This window comes from Neltuma alba, unplaced genomic scaffold (genome assembly GCF_004799145.2).
Source record: "Neltuma alba isolate B1F8T4 unplaced genomic scaffold, ASM479914v2 tig00010316_pilon, whole genome shotgun sequence".
Taxonomy (NCBI): Eukaryota; Viridiplantae; Streptophyta; class Magnoliopsida; order Fabales; family Fabaceae; genus Neltuma; species Neltuma alba.
In genome coordinates, this window is record NW_021635229.1 from 18,225 (window position 1) to 34,689 (window position 16,465).

Consider the following 16,465-nt stretch of genomic DNA (forward strand, 5'->3'; position numbering starts at 1 on the left):
TAAAATCACTCTCCTACTCCTTAAAATGGTTCAACATGTGAGACCTCTCATTATTCACCCTCTTTTTTGGTAGGCTCCATTACCTATTAGTTTTATTAGCTATTATATTATGCTTCTTTCTGTTTGTTTTTTTTCCCCAACATATTACACTAAGCCTCTATATATATACACTTGAATTATTTATTGTTAATACTGTGATGAATATCCAAACAAATCCAATATTTATCGGCCTAGTAATAATACTTTGTGAATGGAATTATTGTATTGTTTATCTATTTTCGACCAACTTGTATAGTTTACAAGAGTAAGGAGGTAAGTTCCAAGAATATAGAAAATGGAAGAAGGTCTTTATAGTTGCATCTTTTTGAGAAAATTTACATATGACTATTGAAAAAGAGTATTTATACATAGAATTATAAAAGACATATATGAATACTAAAAGATCATCGTCCGCCTATAATTTCAGGTGACGATTGGCTTTGTATGCCATCATAACTAGTAACTGAAACAATGATGCTAGAACTAGCATCGTCATATCCTTCAGGAACATGACCAAGTAAATATTCACTTTCTTCTGCCACTATACCCTTGTCCTTACCCCAGGTATGCTTTCCCATGGAAATTAGACCCTCTAAGTCCATTGCCACTTCCCTCATAGTAGGCCTTTCCTCTCCTTTAACTCTTAAACATCTCCTTGCCAGTGAAGCTACTTCTTTTAGTTGTTTTGCATTCTTTTGTTCTAACACCCTCTTATCAAGAATTTCCCACAAGTGATTTTCTTTCATTGAAGACACAAAGTACATTGCCAAATTTCTTTGTTCAGGCCTACTAAATTTAATTGCTTTTCTTCCTGTGAGTAGTTCCACAAGCACAACTCCAAAACTATAAACATCACTTTTCTCATTCAACTCTCCAATGTGAAGGTATTCTGGATCCAAGTATCCAAGAGTCCCTTGTACGATAGTAGTAACATGTGTTGCATCAAGTGGAATAAGTCTTGATGATCCAAAATCAGACACCTTTGCCCTAAGATTATGATCCAAAAGTATGTTGGCAGATTTGATATCTCGGTGAATGATTGGAATAGAAGCATAAGAGTGCAAATATGCAATTGCCCCAGCAATTTCCGCAGCGATTCTTAACCGAGTCTCCCACATAATAGAGCCATCATTCTTTAATGGGTCTATATGGTCTAGAAGGGTACCATTGTTCACAAACTCGTAAACTAATAAAGGAACTTCAGTTTCAAGACAACATCCCAATAGTTTGACCACATTCCTGTGGTTGATTTGGGAAAGCACACACACTTCATTGATAAAATCTTTAATTTGTTGAGGGTCTCCTCCTTGTCTAGGTTTCTTAATGGCAATAGGTGTTTTGTCTGATAATATCCCCTTGTAAACTATGCCTTGTCCTCCATGACCAAGAATTGTATCTTTATGAAAGTTGTTTGTGGCATTTTTAAGCTCAGCTTCAGTAAATAACTTGGTTTTGCCACTATATGCCTGCTGTTGTGAAATTTGTTGTTGCAACATGTTTCCTCCATTTTGCTCAAAGTTTCTTCTTCTGACTTGTTTCAAAGTTCTTTGCTTGTATGTCCAACATGATGTGTAGACTAGTATGAAAACAATAAGCAAAGAAGCACTACAAGCTGCAAACATTATGTGGGCCATGACCAAACTTCAAAATAAAATTATTTGAATTTTGTCTTAAATTTACGTAAAGATGCTTCTATCTTTCTATTTTGTTTCTCCTCAAAATCAAATCAAAAGATCAAGAACATCATGGTCATCATATATATATCAATAGATAAGTTGTGGTTTGAATATGGGAGCAAAAGATGCATATTTACTAATATGAAAAGATCTCAAATAGATAAATTTATTTTCAAAAAGAAGGTTGTATTAAGACTTTTACTACAAATTTATGCATGAAAAAACATTTAGAATCCTTTCATAAGATAGTAGGTAATCATGAAGATAAAGATGCCTAGTAAAAATCATTTCCTTTATTGAGGAATGAAAAATTATCCTTCTTTTAAGAGAGTAACATTTTTAAAACTAACAAAAAAGAGCTATTAAAAAGAGAGAATAAAATAGAGAGTCTATCGCATTCTTACATAATGCTATGAACCCATAGTCGAGAGTGCAGCCTGATCCGTTAGCTTTGCCATCACCTTTATGTGCAGGTGGACAAGAACAATGGTAGCCACCTTCCAAATTGTGGCATCGCTTTGGCATACTGCAGTTATTGGGTCTTGTGCACTCATCAACATCTGAAATTAAGAAATAACCATCATTATAAATGCTATTTATATATTTTGATAAAGGTTGTCCATCGCTACGTGGCACCGCTGTGTCAAAAACAAATCACTACTAAAAAAGAAAGTGAATTACTGAGGAGCAAATCCCTTGCTATAAACTGAATGAGATCGGAATACTAATTAAATTTAGCGACAGATGGTTATTCTCCCACTATAATTAGGAATGGATGTAACAAGATGCTGACTATTTAATTAGATTGACACCCAAATCTATTGCTACAGAGTAAGGTTAACCAGTTTTGGTGCTCACAATAGTGATTAGCACTATGAGACTCATCAATTTTGAGTTGTCCTATTTGATAAAAACAGTTTATATTACATCTGGACTGTCAAGGTAATAAATCACTATACTTGAAAAAGGTGTGTGGCACAAATCCCTTGCTAAATTGAAATCAGGATAAAATTTTATTATTACTAAATATTGCAATGCTAAAACATAGCGATGGATGGTTATTCCCTCACTAATTTTATAGGGATACAACTAGGCGCTGACTGTTGAATTATTACCTTGACACCCAAATCTCTATTGCTAGAGAAGGTAAGGAGACTAAAACCCATATGCAGTAAAAGGAAAAAATCAAAAATTTTTTGGTAAGCAGACTATAATTACCTTGACATCCATCCAAATAGTATGGATTTCCCTCAAAACCAGGTTTGCATTTGCATTTGTACCGATGACCAGCGTTGGAGTAATAGTCCACATGGTATGTGTTGTTTTTGCAGGCACAGTATGGACTGGAACCATTTTGGCAGCTAACATTTGAAACAGTCCAATCTAGCACAACTGGGGTCACCTCAAAAGGAAAGTTCAGTAAATGATGAGGGGAGAAACTGAACCAACCATTTTTAGCTACAAAGGCATAGCTACAATTATTTCCATTTGATACCTTATAATTGGAGAAGGCGCGAGTTGCCTGAAAATCATATGTTGAAGGCTTTCCTTGAGGAGGAATTTCCCCATGGCAACACCCAGTCCCAGCACAAGTATTATTATTTTTTGGCAGTTGATCACAGATTGCTAAGCAGCCTCCAAAATTAGTAGATTGGCCTTCATGATGACTACAAATCCTACCTAGAATGTTACAACCAACACTTACGAACATGTTCTCCGAGGTGGAAATGGTGAAATAATGGCCAGCGTCAAGAAGACGAGGATGTTTTTCTTCTGATTGATTACCACAAATCTTGGAGACTTCAAACAAAACGTCCATAAGACCATGTTGGACAGATATGCTTGAAACTGGGTTTTTTCCGTAGAATAATGTGGATGTAGAAGTGTCACAGGTGAGATTAAATGGCTTCTCCAAGGAGCAGTTGTCCCCCACACCAAATGGATATGGAATCTCTACTTCCCCACATTTCTTGAGGCAGCCTTTAAGGGATTTAGCTTCTGATATTGCAGCTTCCATGGCTGCAACTAAAAGAAGGAACAAGATCAGTAACTTCAGCTCCATTGACTTCTCTCTCATATGATCACCTTATTTTGACACGATTCTGTTTACAAGGATTGGAATGCAACTATATGTATATGATTTCTTGGGAAGCTTGAAGATACAGAATATGAATATATAATGGAAGTTAAAATGTAATTTAGAACGATCACATTATACTACCTCCGGTCTTAATTATAAGATTTCATTTGTAGTCTACAAGCGAGGTCTCTATAGGTCACGTTGTACATCCTAATCAAGCAATTAAATTCACATATATATGTGGAAATCGATTGAGCATGGACAAGGAGAGAGGATGATGAAGACGTTTTTGGCTTGATAATGTGAAATATTATTAATTAAAGATCCTTATTTTGACGATAATGTTTACAGAAATTTTGGAATGGGATTGGATAGTTCCGAATTCTGGATGATGCTTTGATGCTGTATGTACATTATTGAACTTTCAAAATTAGTACAAATGGATAAATACAGAGGTTGACGAAGACGAGCTTTGGATTGGTTGATTGACCTCACAGCTCACATCCATCGCAATCAATCTAAGTCTCACAGAAGTGAATATGGATAGACTTTGACGAAGACCCGCGAGCTTTAATTTTGGCGTCAACAGTCTGATATTTACCAAAAGGTGTAATCCCTTTTAGAATAAAATACTTCTTTAGTGGATAAATTTTCACTCAAATTTTGAATTTTGCTAAGGTTCCTCTTTTTATTTAAGACTTGCCTTTCATAATAACTATTATTTCTTTCCTTTCATTTTTTTTTCTTTTTCCTGGAAAAGCTAATGGAAGGTTAGGGTCCCCCCCAAAAAAAAAGTTCTTAAAGTTTGTTTCATTTTGTAAGGATTATATTCATACAAAGATTTTTGGAAGGTATTTGGCATTTTGTGATTGTGAGGAACTAATTTAGATTTTGACTAATTCAAAAGTATTTAAGTATCTTTCTCTCAGAATTTTTTAAACATTTTATTATTTTATTAATAAACTGCTTAAATTGACATAAATGACCGTAACTCTCTATCCGTCTCTATGGTCGACACACAATTGTTTGAGAAATTAATTTGAAAATATTAAAAATATCTTAGCCCTCAGAAAAATTATAAAAATGTTCCAATCATTAAACTGTCATGGAGCTTAAAACATGTTTAAGACATGAACAAACTATACTAAAAGACCAATTTATTATGAAAGAAAATAATAAATTTTGCAGGACAAATAATCACTTGCGCCAATTATAGCTCCCTATAATAAAATGTCATCTTTATTTATTTATTTTTAAATTTTTTCTTCTAGAGGCGAAGGTTATACGACTTGTTTGCCTTCATTTTTTTTCCCACCAAATGCATTCAAATTCATTAGTATATTTTTTGCATTCATATTGATTAGTAGTTAAAATATAATTAGAAGGCATTAATAAGACATGCGGATGCTATTATTTCGTCTTTGTTATATAAATATTGAAGGAAAATAAGAACAACATAATTGAAGTATGAGACAAGTGTAAAGATAAGCATTCATATAAATTTTCATGCAGCTTATGCTCAAACATGTGATTGGAACTACAATCACGTTTTATCAGGGTTTTAAAAAAGTTAACAAAACAGGATAAAAGGACTCTATAATCACTTATTTGAGTTCAAACGGGCTTATTTGAACTTCCACTACTTAACCAAACAAACACGTACATCCACTCTGCATAAAGCACTAAAAAAAATTGACTTTCAGTGGTGACAAAAGTCGTTGCTGAAAGTCAAAAAGTTGCTGTTGAAAGACAGCAAGCCACGTCGTTGTTGTACGTAGCGACTGTCATTGAAACTTATCAATGGAGACAAATAGAGTCGCTATCGCCCACCGCCACATTATCACCAACTAGCCATCGACCGTTGCCACATCATCCACCCCCTCACCTATACCCCATGTCCACATCTCGACGCACCATGTCACTAACTAGATATTATCACCATAAATATGGCCCTTCTATGGTTCGAATTCCTAGGCCCCTCCTTCTACATCCCTTCTTTTTGCCATTAAATTAGAATATATTTGGTGATAATTGTGGTAAAATCAAATATATATCATCGTAATAAAATATTGAAATAGACTTTTTAGTGGCAACATGTTGAGTCACCGCTAAAAGCTTCTTTCTGTGGTAACAATAACTGTTGTCACTAAAAGTCCTTTTTAGCAACAACATTAGGAGCCGCCACTGAAAATCACACTTTCAATAATGGCAATTTGTGTTGCCGCTACAAGTCATTGCTGGAAGTCATTTTTTTTTGTAGTGAAGCCTCTACTTATATGTTTTCAACCCCCTAAGAGTTATCATTTCATTAATAGAGGAATTAATCCATATTATGTTACAACATGAAACTATCGGAAGTTATAACAAAGAATATAGGCTAAAGTATACATTTGGTCCTTTAACTTTGTACAAGGTTTCAATTTGATCCGTTAACTTTAAAAAGCATACATTTGGTCCTTTAACCTTAAAATCTAGGCTTCAATGATGATTTTTTGTAATAATCATGGATGTTTTGAAAATTAAACTTAATATGTTAGTATTTGAAAATATTTTATCAACATTTCAGATCTTAATGTCATCATTTTTGAAAAAAATTTAGGGTTAAAGGACTAAAAGTATACTTTTTAAAGTTATGGGACTAAATTGAAACCTTGTATAAAGTTAAAGAACCAAATGTATACTTTAGCCAATAATATAAGAAAACCATCCATTTGAAAGTTACGAACACTAGGATTGAATATTAAAAGCTTATGAAGTTATGAACATATCCCCCCATCAATATTTATGACATTCTTATTTTTATTTTTATTTCTTGCAATGAAGGTATGATAATCAATTTAATATCTTTCAGGCCTTCTTCTTCTTCTTCTTTTTATTTTTCTGCAATTATTTCATCAACATAATTGTAACTTTTATGATCTTCCGTAATAAATATATGCCAAATTTTCCTCAAATTCTCTCTCTCTATACAAATTATATGAAAGGGAAAATTAAAAGTTGTAATTATTTAAAAAAATATAAATCAAAATTTCAAATACATAAAAACTCAAGTCAAGTTACTTATATCCATTATGTCAAGATCTTCAATTGCACATGAGCAAGTGTCCTTTTTGTTTCATATTTAAATGCTAATATTTTAAAAATAAGATACATGGTTATGTATTATTAGAGAATTTGATATAATAGATATAAATAACTTAATGTAAGTATTATCCTTAAATATATATATATATATATATATATAAATATGGTTCGAAACCTCTCCTCTTCCCTCCTCCTCTTCTTCCCTCCTCTTCTTTTTTCTAACCTTTGGATTAATATTTCAACGGTTGAGATTTAAACCATTTGAAAACTATTATTAAAATATTAATTTGTAAAAATAAATAAATAATAAATTACAAACTATATTAAAATTTAATTCTAATAGTTTACAAATATACTAAATATTTTTAAAATTTTTTATAAATAGTTTATAAAAAATTAAAATTTGAACCGTTGAAATATGTTAATTTAATAGTATTGAACCAAAATAAAATACTACCTTTAGTTCTTAATATAAAAACTAGTTGACTAATTTGAATATATTAAGAAAATTAGTTTAGTTAATTATTTGTAATAAATAGGTATTGTCTTTTCTAAAATATTCTTATCAATAAAGTATATTGGCTAGAACTACCATTATTACAAGTACTATCTTAAAAAAAAAAAAATAAATGTATGAGATAGAGTGGATTGATATCTTATATTTAAGACTGAAATAAAAGTTAAATGAGTTTTTATATTAAAGATCAGAGATGATAATAAATTAACAGAATTGTCGATTAGATTATCCATTTTACGTGTTGGATACCTCCATATATGTCAAAAGAAACAAAATATAATTGGAATCGGTTAAAGAAAAACACACGACTTTTAGCGCTTTTAGTTTGAAGATTGTCGCGATGGAAGTTAATATCTAAAAGTTCCAAGCATGCGAAGTGCCAGTTCATCGCTTCAAACCAAAACGTTGATTGACTTAAAAGTATAAAACCTAAGACCCTCAAGTAATAGCTGGTTTTAGATAAGAAAAAACCTTAACACACAACAAGTAGAGAAAATAAATATACTAGTCCAGATCAATTATTAGAGCCTCAATGTGACAGCAAAAGAACACGCACTATAAGGGGGGGGGGGGAACACGCGCACACACAGCATTTTATGATCGTTATTTTCACGATTTTGAGAATCACTACAAATTTACCATGGAAAGAGAATTTGTAGCCGTTACAAAAACTGCTACTCATAGGCGTTATTAAGCCTATATGATGTGTGAAAATAATTACAAAGGGTTGGTGACGCATGTGATTCCCAAGATTCAATTAGCAGCGGTTTTAAACTACTTCGACGTGAAAATTTGAAAATTTCCGCCAACAAATTATGAAGGATGTAACAACCTAACCGCCACATTTTATTTAGTTATTTTGGTAGTGATGAAGGCAATTTCAAGTAATTCTCCAAGCAATGTAGCAACATATTTTTTTATTTAGAGAAGAGGAGGAAAGTGAACGTATAGTAATTAAAGACTTGGAGAAAATATAACAGCTTTGGATCGAAAGGAAAAAGGATAGAATGAAAGACGAATCTATAAGCGCTCCACTACTTAGAAAAAGGGATTAGGATTAACTGGACTTTGTGAATTTTCGGAATGTTCATGGAAGATGACAACAGTCTGAATTTTCCTCTCTCCCTCTCTCCCCCTCTCCCCTTCGGACTTTGTCCTCCTCCCATTCTTCAAATAAACAGACGGTGTGTGTGTGTGTATGGACACACACAAATATAAGTCCACATTACCTATCTACTGTCTTACTTCAGTCTCTGGAATTTATAATGTAAGTTGGACTTGGACTCTGCAAGTTACCCTATTATTTTGTCTTAATTACACAAATATTCTCATTTTAGAAGTGTATATTTTAGTTCAAGTTAAGCCATTTACATAGTTAAAGAATATTCTAAAATAATTCTAAAATTATATTTTTTTTAATTAAAATTTATTTTAGAATAAATGTTATGTACTAACTTAGCATTCATCGTAATAAATCTCTAAAGGATAATCACTTTTAAATCCTTTTGAAATAGTCAAATCTCATTTCAGTCCACTAAATTAATAAATCCCAAATCAGCCCAAGGGGATAAAGTTGGGATTTTTAATGTTGTTCTTCTACCACATTACTCCATACCAAAAAAAAAAAAAAAGGTTCTGGCAGTCGGCACAGATGGTTGGATAAATGATAGTAAAATAAAACAATAGTTTCAGAAAAATTCATAATTCAAATCGTAAATAATAGTAAAATAAAGTTTTAAACTATTGTTTGAATCAATAATTAAAGAACCAGACTAGATCAGATAATCCGTCTTATTGAACCGTTGATTGGACTCGTTAGCAACTTGGTTTTGTCACGCCTATATAATTGAGGTCAGCATAAAATTTGAGAAAACTCACATTCTTTAAATCTTAAAACAACTCATATATTTATTAATTTCATATATCAAAAAATAAATAAAGACAGGAATTTTGCCTATAGAATACGTGGAGCATAAAAAAAAAAGATACTTAAGTACTCTAAAAGTATCTATGAATGAAAAAATAATACCTGGAAGTTTTTTCTGGTTCATATATGCTCTAAAAGTTTTATCTCATAACATTTCTACCTGATCTATTATCCACCATTAAAGACACCGATCAGATCACATAATTTAATGGTCAAACTTAACGGTAGATAATGGCTAGGGTATTTTTGCTATGAAAATAAACTTATAGAGCATATAAGAGCCAAAAAAACTCTCAGATGTTGGATGCTCCTTCGTGGATACTTTAGGAATATTTAAGCACCTTATTCTAATAAATATAACATAAATGTAAATTTTGTTTTACATTAATTACGAGTTGCTCCAAAATATATCTAGAAGTTTTGATCAGCAATAAGAGTATTCACTATTTAGTTCGAGGTGCAGGGTCAGCGGTCTGAGGCCAAAGTAATTTACAATTGAATAACATCCCATTAATAAATAAAAAAATAAGACAAAACAAATGCTGAAAGAATAAATTATGTAGATATGATTCTCTAAACAAGGAATGATTTATGGTTGATTTCAATCTCTTCGAAAACCATTAAAATGTAAAAGAATATAATATAAATAAAGAACTTTTGATATGCAAAATTAATCAACAAGTTAAATGACTTATTTATGAAATCAAATAACAAAATAGTGTGAAAAAACTCTTTTTTAGTTGAGGACTTTGACAGAACAAATAACAAGCATGAAAAAATAGTCCATGAGGGCAAGTGATCAACAAGCGTGGCTAATTAAATTCACGAATACAAGTGTGGGAACGATGCCCATAAATATGAAGTGAGCTCAAACTTAACCATGGCACAACAATACAAGCATAGCCAAAGCCATGTAACAAGAGCAGCAAAAGCTACGAATATCAAGTGCAGCTGAAGCTATGAATATCAAGCATAGTTGAAGCCATAAAACAATATAATATTGATCATGATGCGCCAAGGGCTAATAGTAGCAACTTGCATTCTGTATTTAGTTCTCACAAAAATCATTTTTAAGCATGGATAGGGCCCATTTACCATTAGTAAAGAAAGCTTTTCCCTGTCACTAAAGACTTGTAAAAAGACTATTTCATAATAAAAAATCCCATCATGAAAGTTCATAAAATCTCAAATATTTTCTTCAAATTCCATCAAGGAACAAAATTTTTTTTTTTCCAAATATATATTAATAGCTCGCATAGGAACATTTCAAGATGTTAAAACATTATGATATTAGCAAAGTAAAAATGAATAATAACACAATTCAAGTTGAATTGTTTTGATAAAACAATGCTTGAGAAATGTGGTAGCTAAATAAACAAAATGGTAGCAGTTACAAGAAATGTTTAAATATAATTCTTTAAATAAACAATGCTTTATTCTCCCATAGTTAACTAAAGAACAAACAAAATGGTGAGAACACGGAGAGGAACAAGAAACACTCCTGAGGAACCACATAGAGATCCTATCCAGCAAGTAATGAATAGGCTGGATGAACAACAACGAGTCGTACAGCAATTACAAGAGGCACAGTTATGGCAGCAAGAAGAGAGAGACACTGTTATAGTAGCAGCGATAGCAGCAGCGATTGCTCAGTTACGACAACCTGAGCAAGTGCAAGCTGAAGCAATTCCACAAGTCCAACGGCAAGTACCTGAAGAGCAAGCAGGAATGGCTGAGAACCAAGGAGATATTCAGCAGTGGATTACGAAATTTTGCAAGCATAATCCATCAGAGTTCAAGGGTTCATTAGAACCACAAATAGTTGAAGATTGGATTACTCGACTGGAGAAGATCTTTCGGGTAATGGGATGTTCATATGAGATTAAAGCTCAGATGGCAATTTATAAGCTAGAGAAGGAAGTGGATTAGTGGTGGAACAACACTGAGTTGGTACTACAAGCCAACAACACCCCAATAACATGGGAGGTGTTCAAAGAAAGATTCTATCAGAAGTACTTTCCCTGATCAGCGCAAGATAAAATGGAAGCTGAATTCCTAGTGTTGCAGCAGGGGAATAATGAAACCTTTGATGACTACCTAGCAAAGCACATTCAGCTGTCCCGTTATTCTGCTTATCTAAAATGTCTTAATGATGAACAGTGGAATACGGAGAAGCTGGTCAGAGGATTAAAGCCGACATTAAGGGAGGTCGTGGCGCCTCAACAGATAGAGAGTTTTAACAAGGCAGTAGAAGTTTGCCGTATTACTGAATCAAGTCAAAATCATCGAGGAATGATGCCAGTAGCTTTGAGAACTGAGAGACCCCCATCGAGGCCGAATCAAGAAGGAACCTTTTATGTTAATAAGAAAAGGAAGAGGCCTGGCTTTGGCAGAAAGATGAGAAAAGGGAGCAGATGACCTGAAGGGTTTGATATCACACGAAGGGCCAAGGAATGTGAGAAGTGTGGCAAGAATCATGGCAATAGGCCATGTTTATTTGGCCAGAATGTGTGTTATAGATGTGGGAGACCAGGACACTTTTTGAAGGAATGCCCACAAGGGGCAGAAGGGACGAGACAGCAGACCCAAGGCAGAGTGTTTGTCCTTACACAGGAAGAGGCCCGTAAGTCACCTGACATGATCCAAGGTATGATCATTGTTAATGATTGCCTTGTGTATGCCATGTTTGACTCAGGTGCTAGCCATTCCTTTATATCGCATGACTGTGTTGGGCGATTGGGTTTAACTGTTGATACCTTGCCATATGATATTGTTGTTTCTACTCCCACTAGTCCTAAAGTTGTGACTTCTAAAGCATGCCTGAATTGTGTGGGCTGTTATAAGCATTGCTGCACTACTATTAACTTGATATGCATGCCTTTTCATGATATTGAGGTGATAATTGGTTTGAATTGGTTGTCTGCCAATAACATACTTCTAGATTGTGGTAAGAAAACATTAGTATTACCCTCTAAGGAAGAAATCCCTAGAAAAGAAGTAAGTTTAAATTTCATTACTGAAGCCGAAGCGAGTAGATGCTTACGGCATGAATGTCAAGGATATTTTGTATTTTTCTCGATTCGAGCAGAGGTAGAAGAAGGAATCGAAGAAATACCGATAGTGAAAGACTTCCCGGAGGTATTTCCAACAGAGATCAGTGGACTTCTGCTAGAGCGAGAAGTGGAGTTCACGATTGACCTTGTACCAGGGACAAAACCAATATCCAAAGCTCCATATCGAATGGCTCCCAACGAAATGGTCGAGCTAAAGAGACAAATTGAGGAGCTGTTGGAGAAGGGTTTTATGAGACCAAGTGTATCTCCCTAGGGTGCTCCAGTACTCTTTGTGAAAAAGAAAGACGGTAGCCTAAGGCTATGCATTGACTATCGAGAGCTAAACAAGGTGACAATAAAGAATAAATACCCTCTGCCGCGAATTGATGATCTGTTAGACCAACTCACAGGAGCAACGGTATTTTCCAAGATCGATCTATGATCGGGATATCATTAGCTGCGGATAAAGACAGGAGATGTTTTAAAGACTGCATTTAGGACCCGATACAGACACTATGAGTTCCTAGTGATGCCGTTTGGATTGACGAATGCACCTGCTGTTTTCATGGACTACATGAACCGGATTTTTAGACCATACTTAGATCTGTTTGTAGTAGTTTTTATTGATGACATACTAGTGTACTCCAAAACTCAAGAAGAGCATGAGCAGCACTTGAGAATTGTACTGAGTACACTGAAAGAGAGACAACTCTACGCCAAGCTCAGTAAATGTGAGTTTTGGTTAAAGGAAGTTAAATTCCTAGGCCATGTGATTAACCATGAAGGTGTGGCCGTAGATCCCAGTAAAGTTGAATCAGTACTGAACTGGGAGCAGCCTAAGACAATGACAGAGATACGAAGTTTCTTAGGGCTGGTAGGTTACTATAGGAGATTTATCCAGGACTTCTCTAGAATTGCCCAAGCGCTGACAAAGCTAATCAAGAAGAACCAGCAGTTCTTGTGGGACGAGAAATGTGAGGCAAGTTTTCAATAGCTGAAGCGAAGGCTAACCTCTACCCCAGTACTAGTTATCCCCGATCTGACACTGCCATATGTAGTGTACACAGATGCTAGCAAACAGGGATTGGGATGTGTACTGATGCAGCAGGGAAGAGTTGTTGCCTACTCCTCGCGCCAATTAAAACCTCACGAAGAAAATTACCCCACTCATGACCTGGAGCTTGCAGCGATAGTGTATGCCTTGAAAATATGGAGGCATTATTTGTATGGGGCAACTATAGAATTGTTCTGTGATCACAAGAGTCTCAAGTACCTATAAGACCAGAAAAAACTTAACATGAGACAAAGGAGATGGATGGAGTTGTTGAAAGATTATGACTATCAGATCAAGTATCATCCGGGAAAGGCCAATGTAGTGGCCGATACCTTGAGCAGAAAAGTAGTGCAGGTAGCCACCCTCATGATCAAAGAGGGTGATCTGTTAGAAGATATAAGAGATTGGGGTCCTATTTATCATATGCAGTTAACAACAGATGATGTGGCTAATGAGCCATTAGTGCAAAGAACAACTGTTGATATGATAAAACAAATCAAAGAAGCTCAAAGAGGAGATCCTTTAGCAAAGACCCTTTGAGCTAAAGTCTTGAGCAACGAGACAAAAGATTTTGAGATCTCAACAGAGGGAGTAATAGAATTCAGAGAGAGATCGTATGTTCCTCCTGTAGATGATCTCAAAAAGCGTATTCTAGATGAGGCACATAAAAGCAAATATATGATTCATCCAGGAATGACCAAGATGTATCAAGACCTCAAGTCATTGTTTTGGTGGCCTGGTATGAAACGAGATGTCACTGAGTATGTGACAAAGTGCCTTACATGCCAGAAAGTGAAGACGGAACACCAGAAGCCGTCCGGATTTTTACAACCCCTTAGTATTCCTGAATGGAAGTGGGAAAGTATCTCTATGGACTTTATAGTAGGACTACCTCGTACGTCGTCAAGATACGATGCAATATGGGTCATAGTTGACAGACTGACGAAGTCGGCCCATTTCCTGGCTATTAAAGTTAAATATTCGCCAGAGAAGTTAGCGAGGTTATACATTAAAGAGATCGTAAGTTTACATGGGGTTCCAGAATACATTGTGTCAGATAGGGATCCAAGATTTATGTCGAGATTTTGGAAAGCAGTGCAAGAAGCCATGGGCACGGTACTGAGTTTCAGTACAGCTTACCATCTGCAAACGGACAGACAAACAGAACGAACGATACAGACACTAGAAGATATGCTGAGGGCGTGCGTTTTGGATTTCAAAGGGAGCTGGGATGAATATCTGCCTTTGGAAGAATTCGCGTACAACAACAATTACCATTCCAGTATCCAGATGGCACCATACGAGGGATTATACGGAAGAAAATGTAGATCCCCGCTTTGTTGGACAGAACTCGGAGAGAGAAAAATTTGGGTTCCAGATATAGTGGATCGTACCTCTGAATAGATTAAACAGATCAAACAGAGGTTACTCACAGCTTAAAGCAGACAGAAGAGTTACGCTGACAGTAGAAGAAAGCCGTTAGAGTTTGAGGTTGGGGACCATGTATTCCTGAAGGTATCTCCAACTATTGGAGTAGGACGATCCATTAAGGCGAGAAAGCTGACACCTAAATATGTGGGACCATTCCAAATACTCTCAAAGGTAGGATATGTAGCCTATCGACTGGCCTTACCCCTGAATTTAAGTCAGTTGCACAATGTCTTCCATGTTTCCCAGTTAAAGAAGTACAATCCGGATCCAGAACATGTGCTAGAATATGATTAGATTGAGCTAAAGAACAATCTGACATTTGAAGTAAGACCAGAACGCATAGTGGACCGGAAAGTCAAGCAGCTGAGGAACAAGGGAATTCCTTTGGTCAAAGTGATTTGGAAAGATCTAAATCAAGAAGAGGCCACATGGGAAAAGGAGGACGAGATGAAGAGCAAGTATCCAAGCTCTTCACGTAAGGTATATGTTAAAATTTCGAGGACGAAATTTATTTTTAGGGGGGAGAAATGTCACACCCTGATGGTTTTATCCTAATTGATGAATGATTTGAGACTGACTAAGGCCAAATAGTATAGTAGACTGGTAGAGGATCCAGGCTATGAGGAAAAATCAGGATAGGGACATAACGGTCATTTTTGAAAAGATTAGTCAAGAAAGGGCAGTATTGGAAATAATGTCCGAAATTCCTAAAAATTCCCAGAAAATCATAAAAATAGAAAGGAGGGTACAAAATAATGTTTGAGGCTTAGAAGATGAATATAGGATTAAAAATAATTTATTAGGGAATTATTTGTAATTATTGGAATTTTTGGTTAATTAAGGAAAATTAGCCAATTTCCATTATTTAAAATATATAGAGGCCTCAAAAATTCAAGGAAAAATAGGGATAAATTATGTGACATATTATCCTAATTTATAAAATTACTTCCAACCTTTGGATGTACAAAGGTTAGCTTAAAGAATATTTGTTACCGAATTATTATCGGTAGAATATTGATTTTTGACGAAATAAAATTTAGAAAATTATAGAGGGAGGTAAAACTTGAGAAAAATCATGGAATACCCTTGGAATGAGGGGAATTTAAGGAGGTATTGAAATCAAAATTTTGTGACAGTAAATTGGATAGGATTGTTGGAAAATCGGACCGAAAATACACAAATAATCAGTGGATTGCATTGAATATTGGATGAGTCATTTTTTCCCCATTATTTAGAGTAATATTTCAGCCAAAATAAGGGGGAGGACAAAGTTGGAATTTTTCAAATTGTTCAAGGGCATAAAGGGAAATAAGAGACAAAACATTAAAATAATATTTTATTTCCACATGAAAATCACATGGTGAATAGGTGTCCATCCATGTGTCAACTTCTTGTGGTGTATGCTCTAGGATTTGTCCATGTGTAAAGTGGAAAAAAATGGACGGCCGAGATCGCATCTTTTTCCCGAAGGGCATTTTTAAAATTTTGAAAAATCAAAGCCTATAAAATACCCCCTCCCATAAACATTTCGCCCAAGGCAAGTTTGTAGTGAGGGAATGTTGTGTTCTTGAGTTCTAGAAGAGAGAGGAGAAAGAAGAGAGAGA

The 16,465-nt window shown here is 34.8% G+C and overlaps 1 protein-coding gene across 1 annotated transcript; it reads right to left on the reverse strand.

Moving 5' to 3' along the window:
* Positions 1–326: 326 nt before the first annotated feature.
* On the reverse strand, positions 327–3,870 carry LOC114755668 (wall-associated receptor kinase 3-like). Its single transcript, XM_028944537.1, has 3 exons — positions 2,934–3,870; positions 2,120–2,275; positions 327–1,651 (listed from the first exon to the last, which is right to left on the reverse strand). The coding sequence occupies exons 1-3, from the start codon at positions 3,790–3,792 to the stop codon at positions 444–446; spliced, it is 2,223 nt and encodes a 740-aa protein (XP_028800370.1). The 5' UTR covers positions 3,793–3,870; the 3' UTR covers positions 327–443.
* Between the last annotated feature and the right edge of the window lie 12,595 nt (positions 3,871–16,465).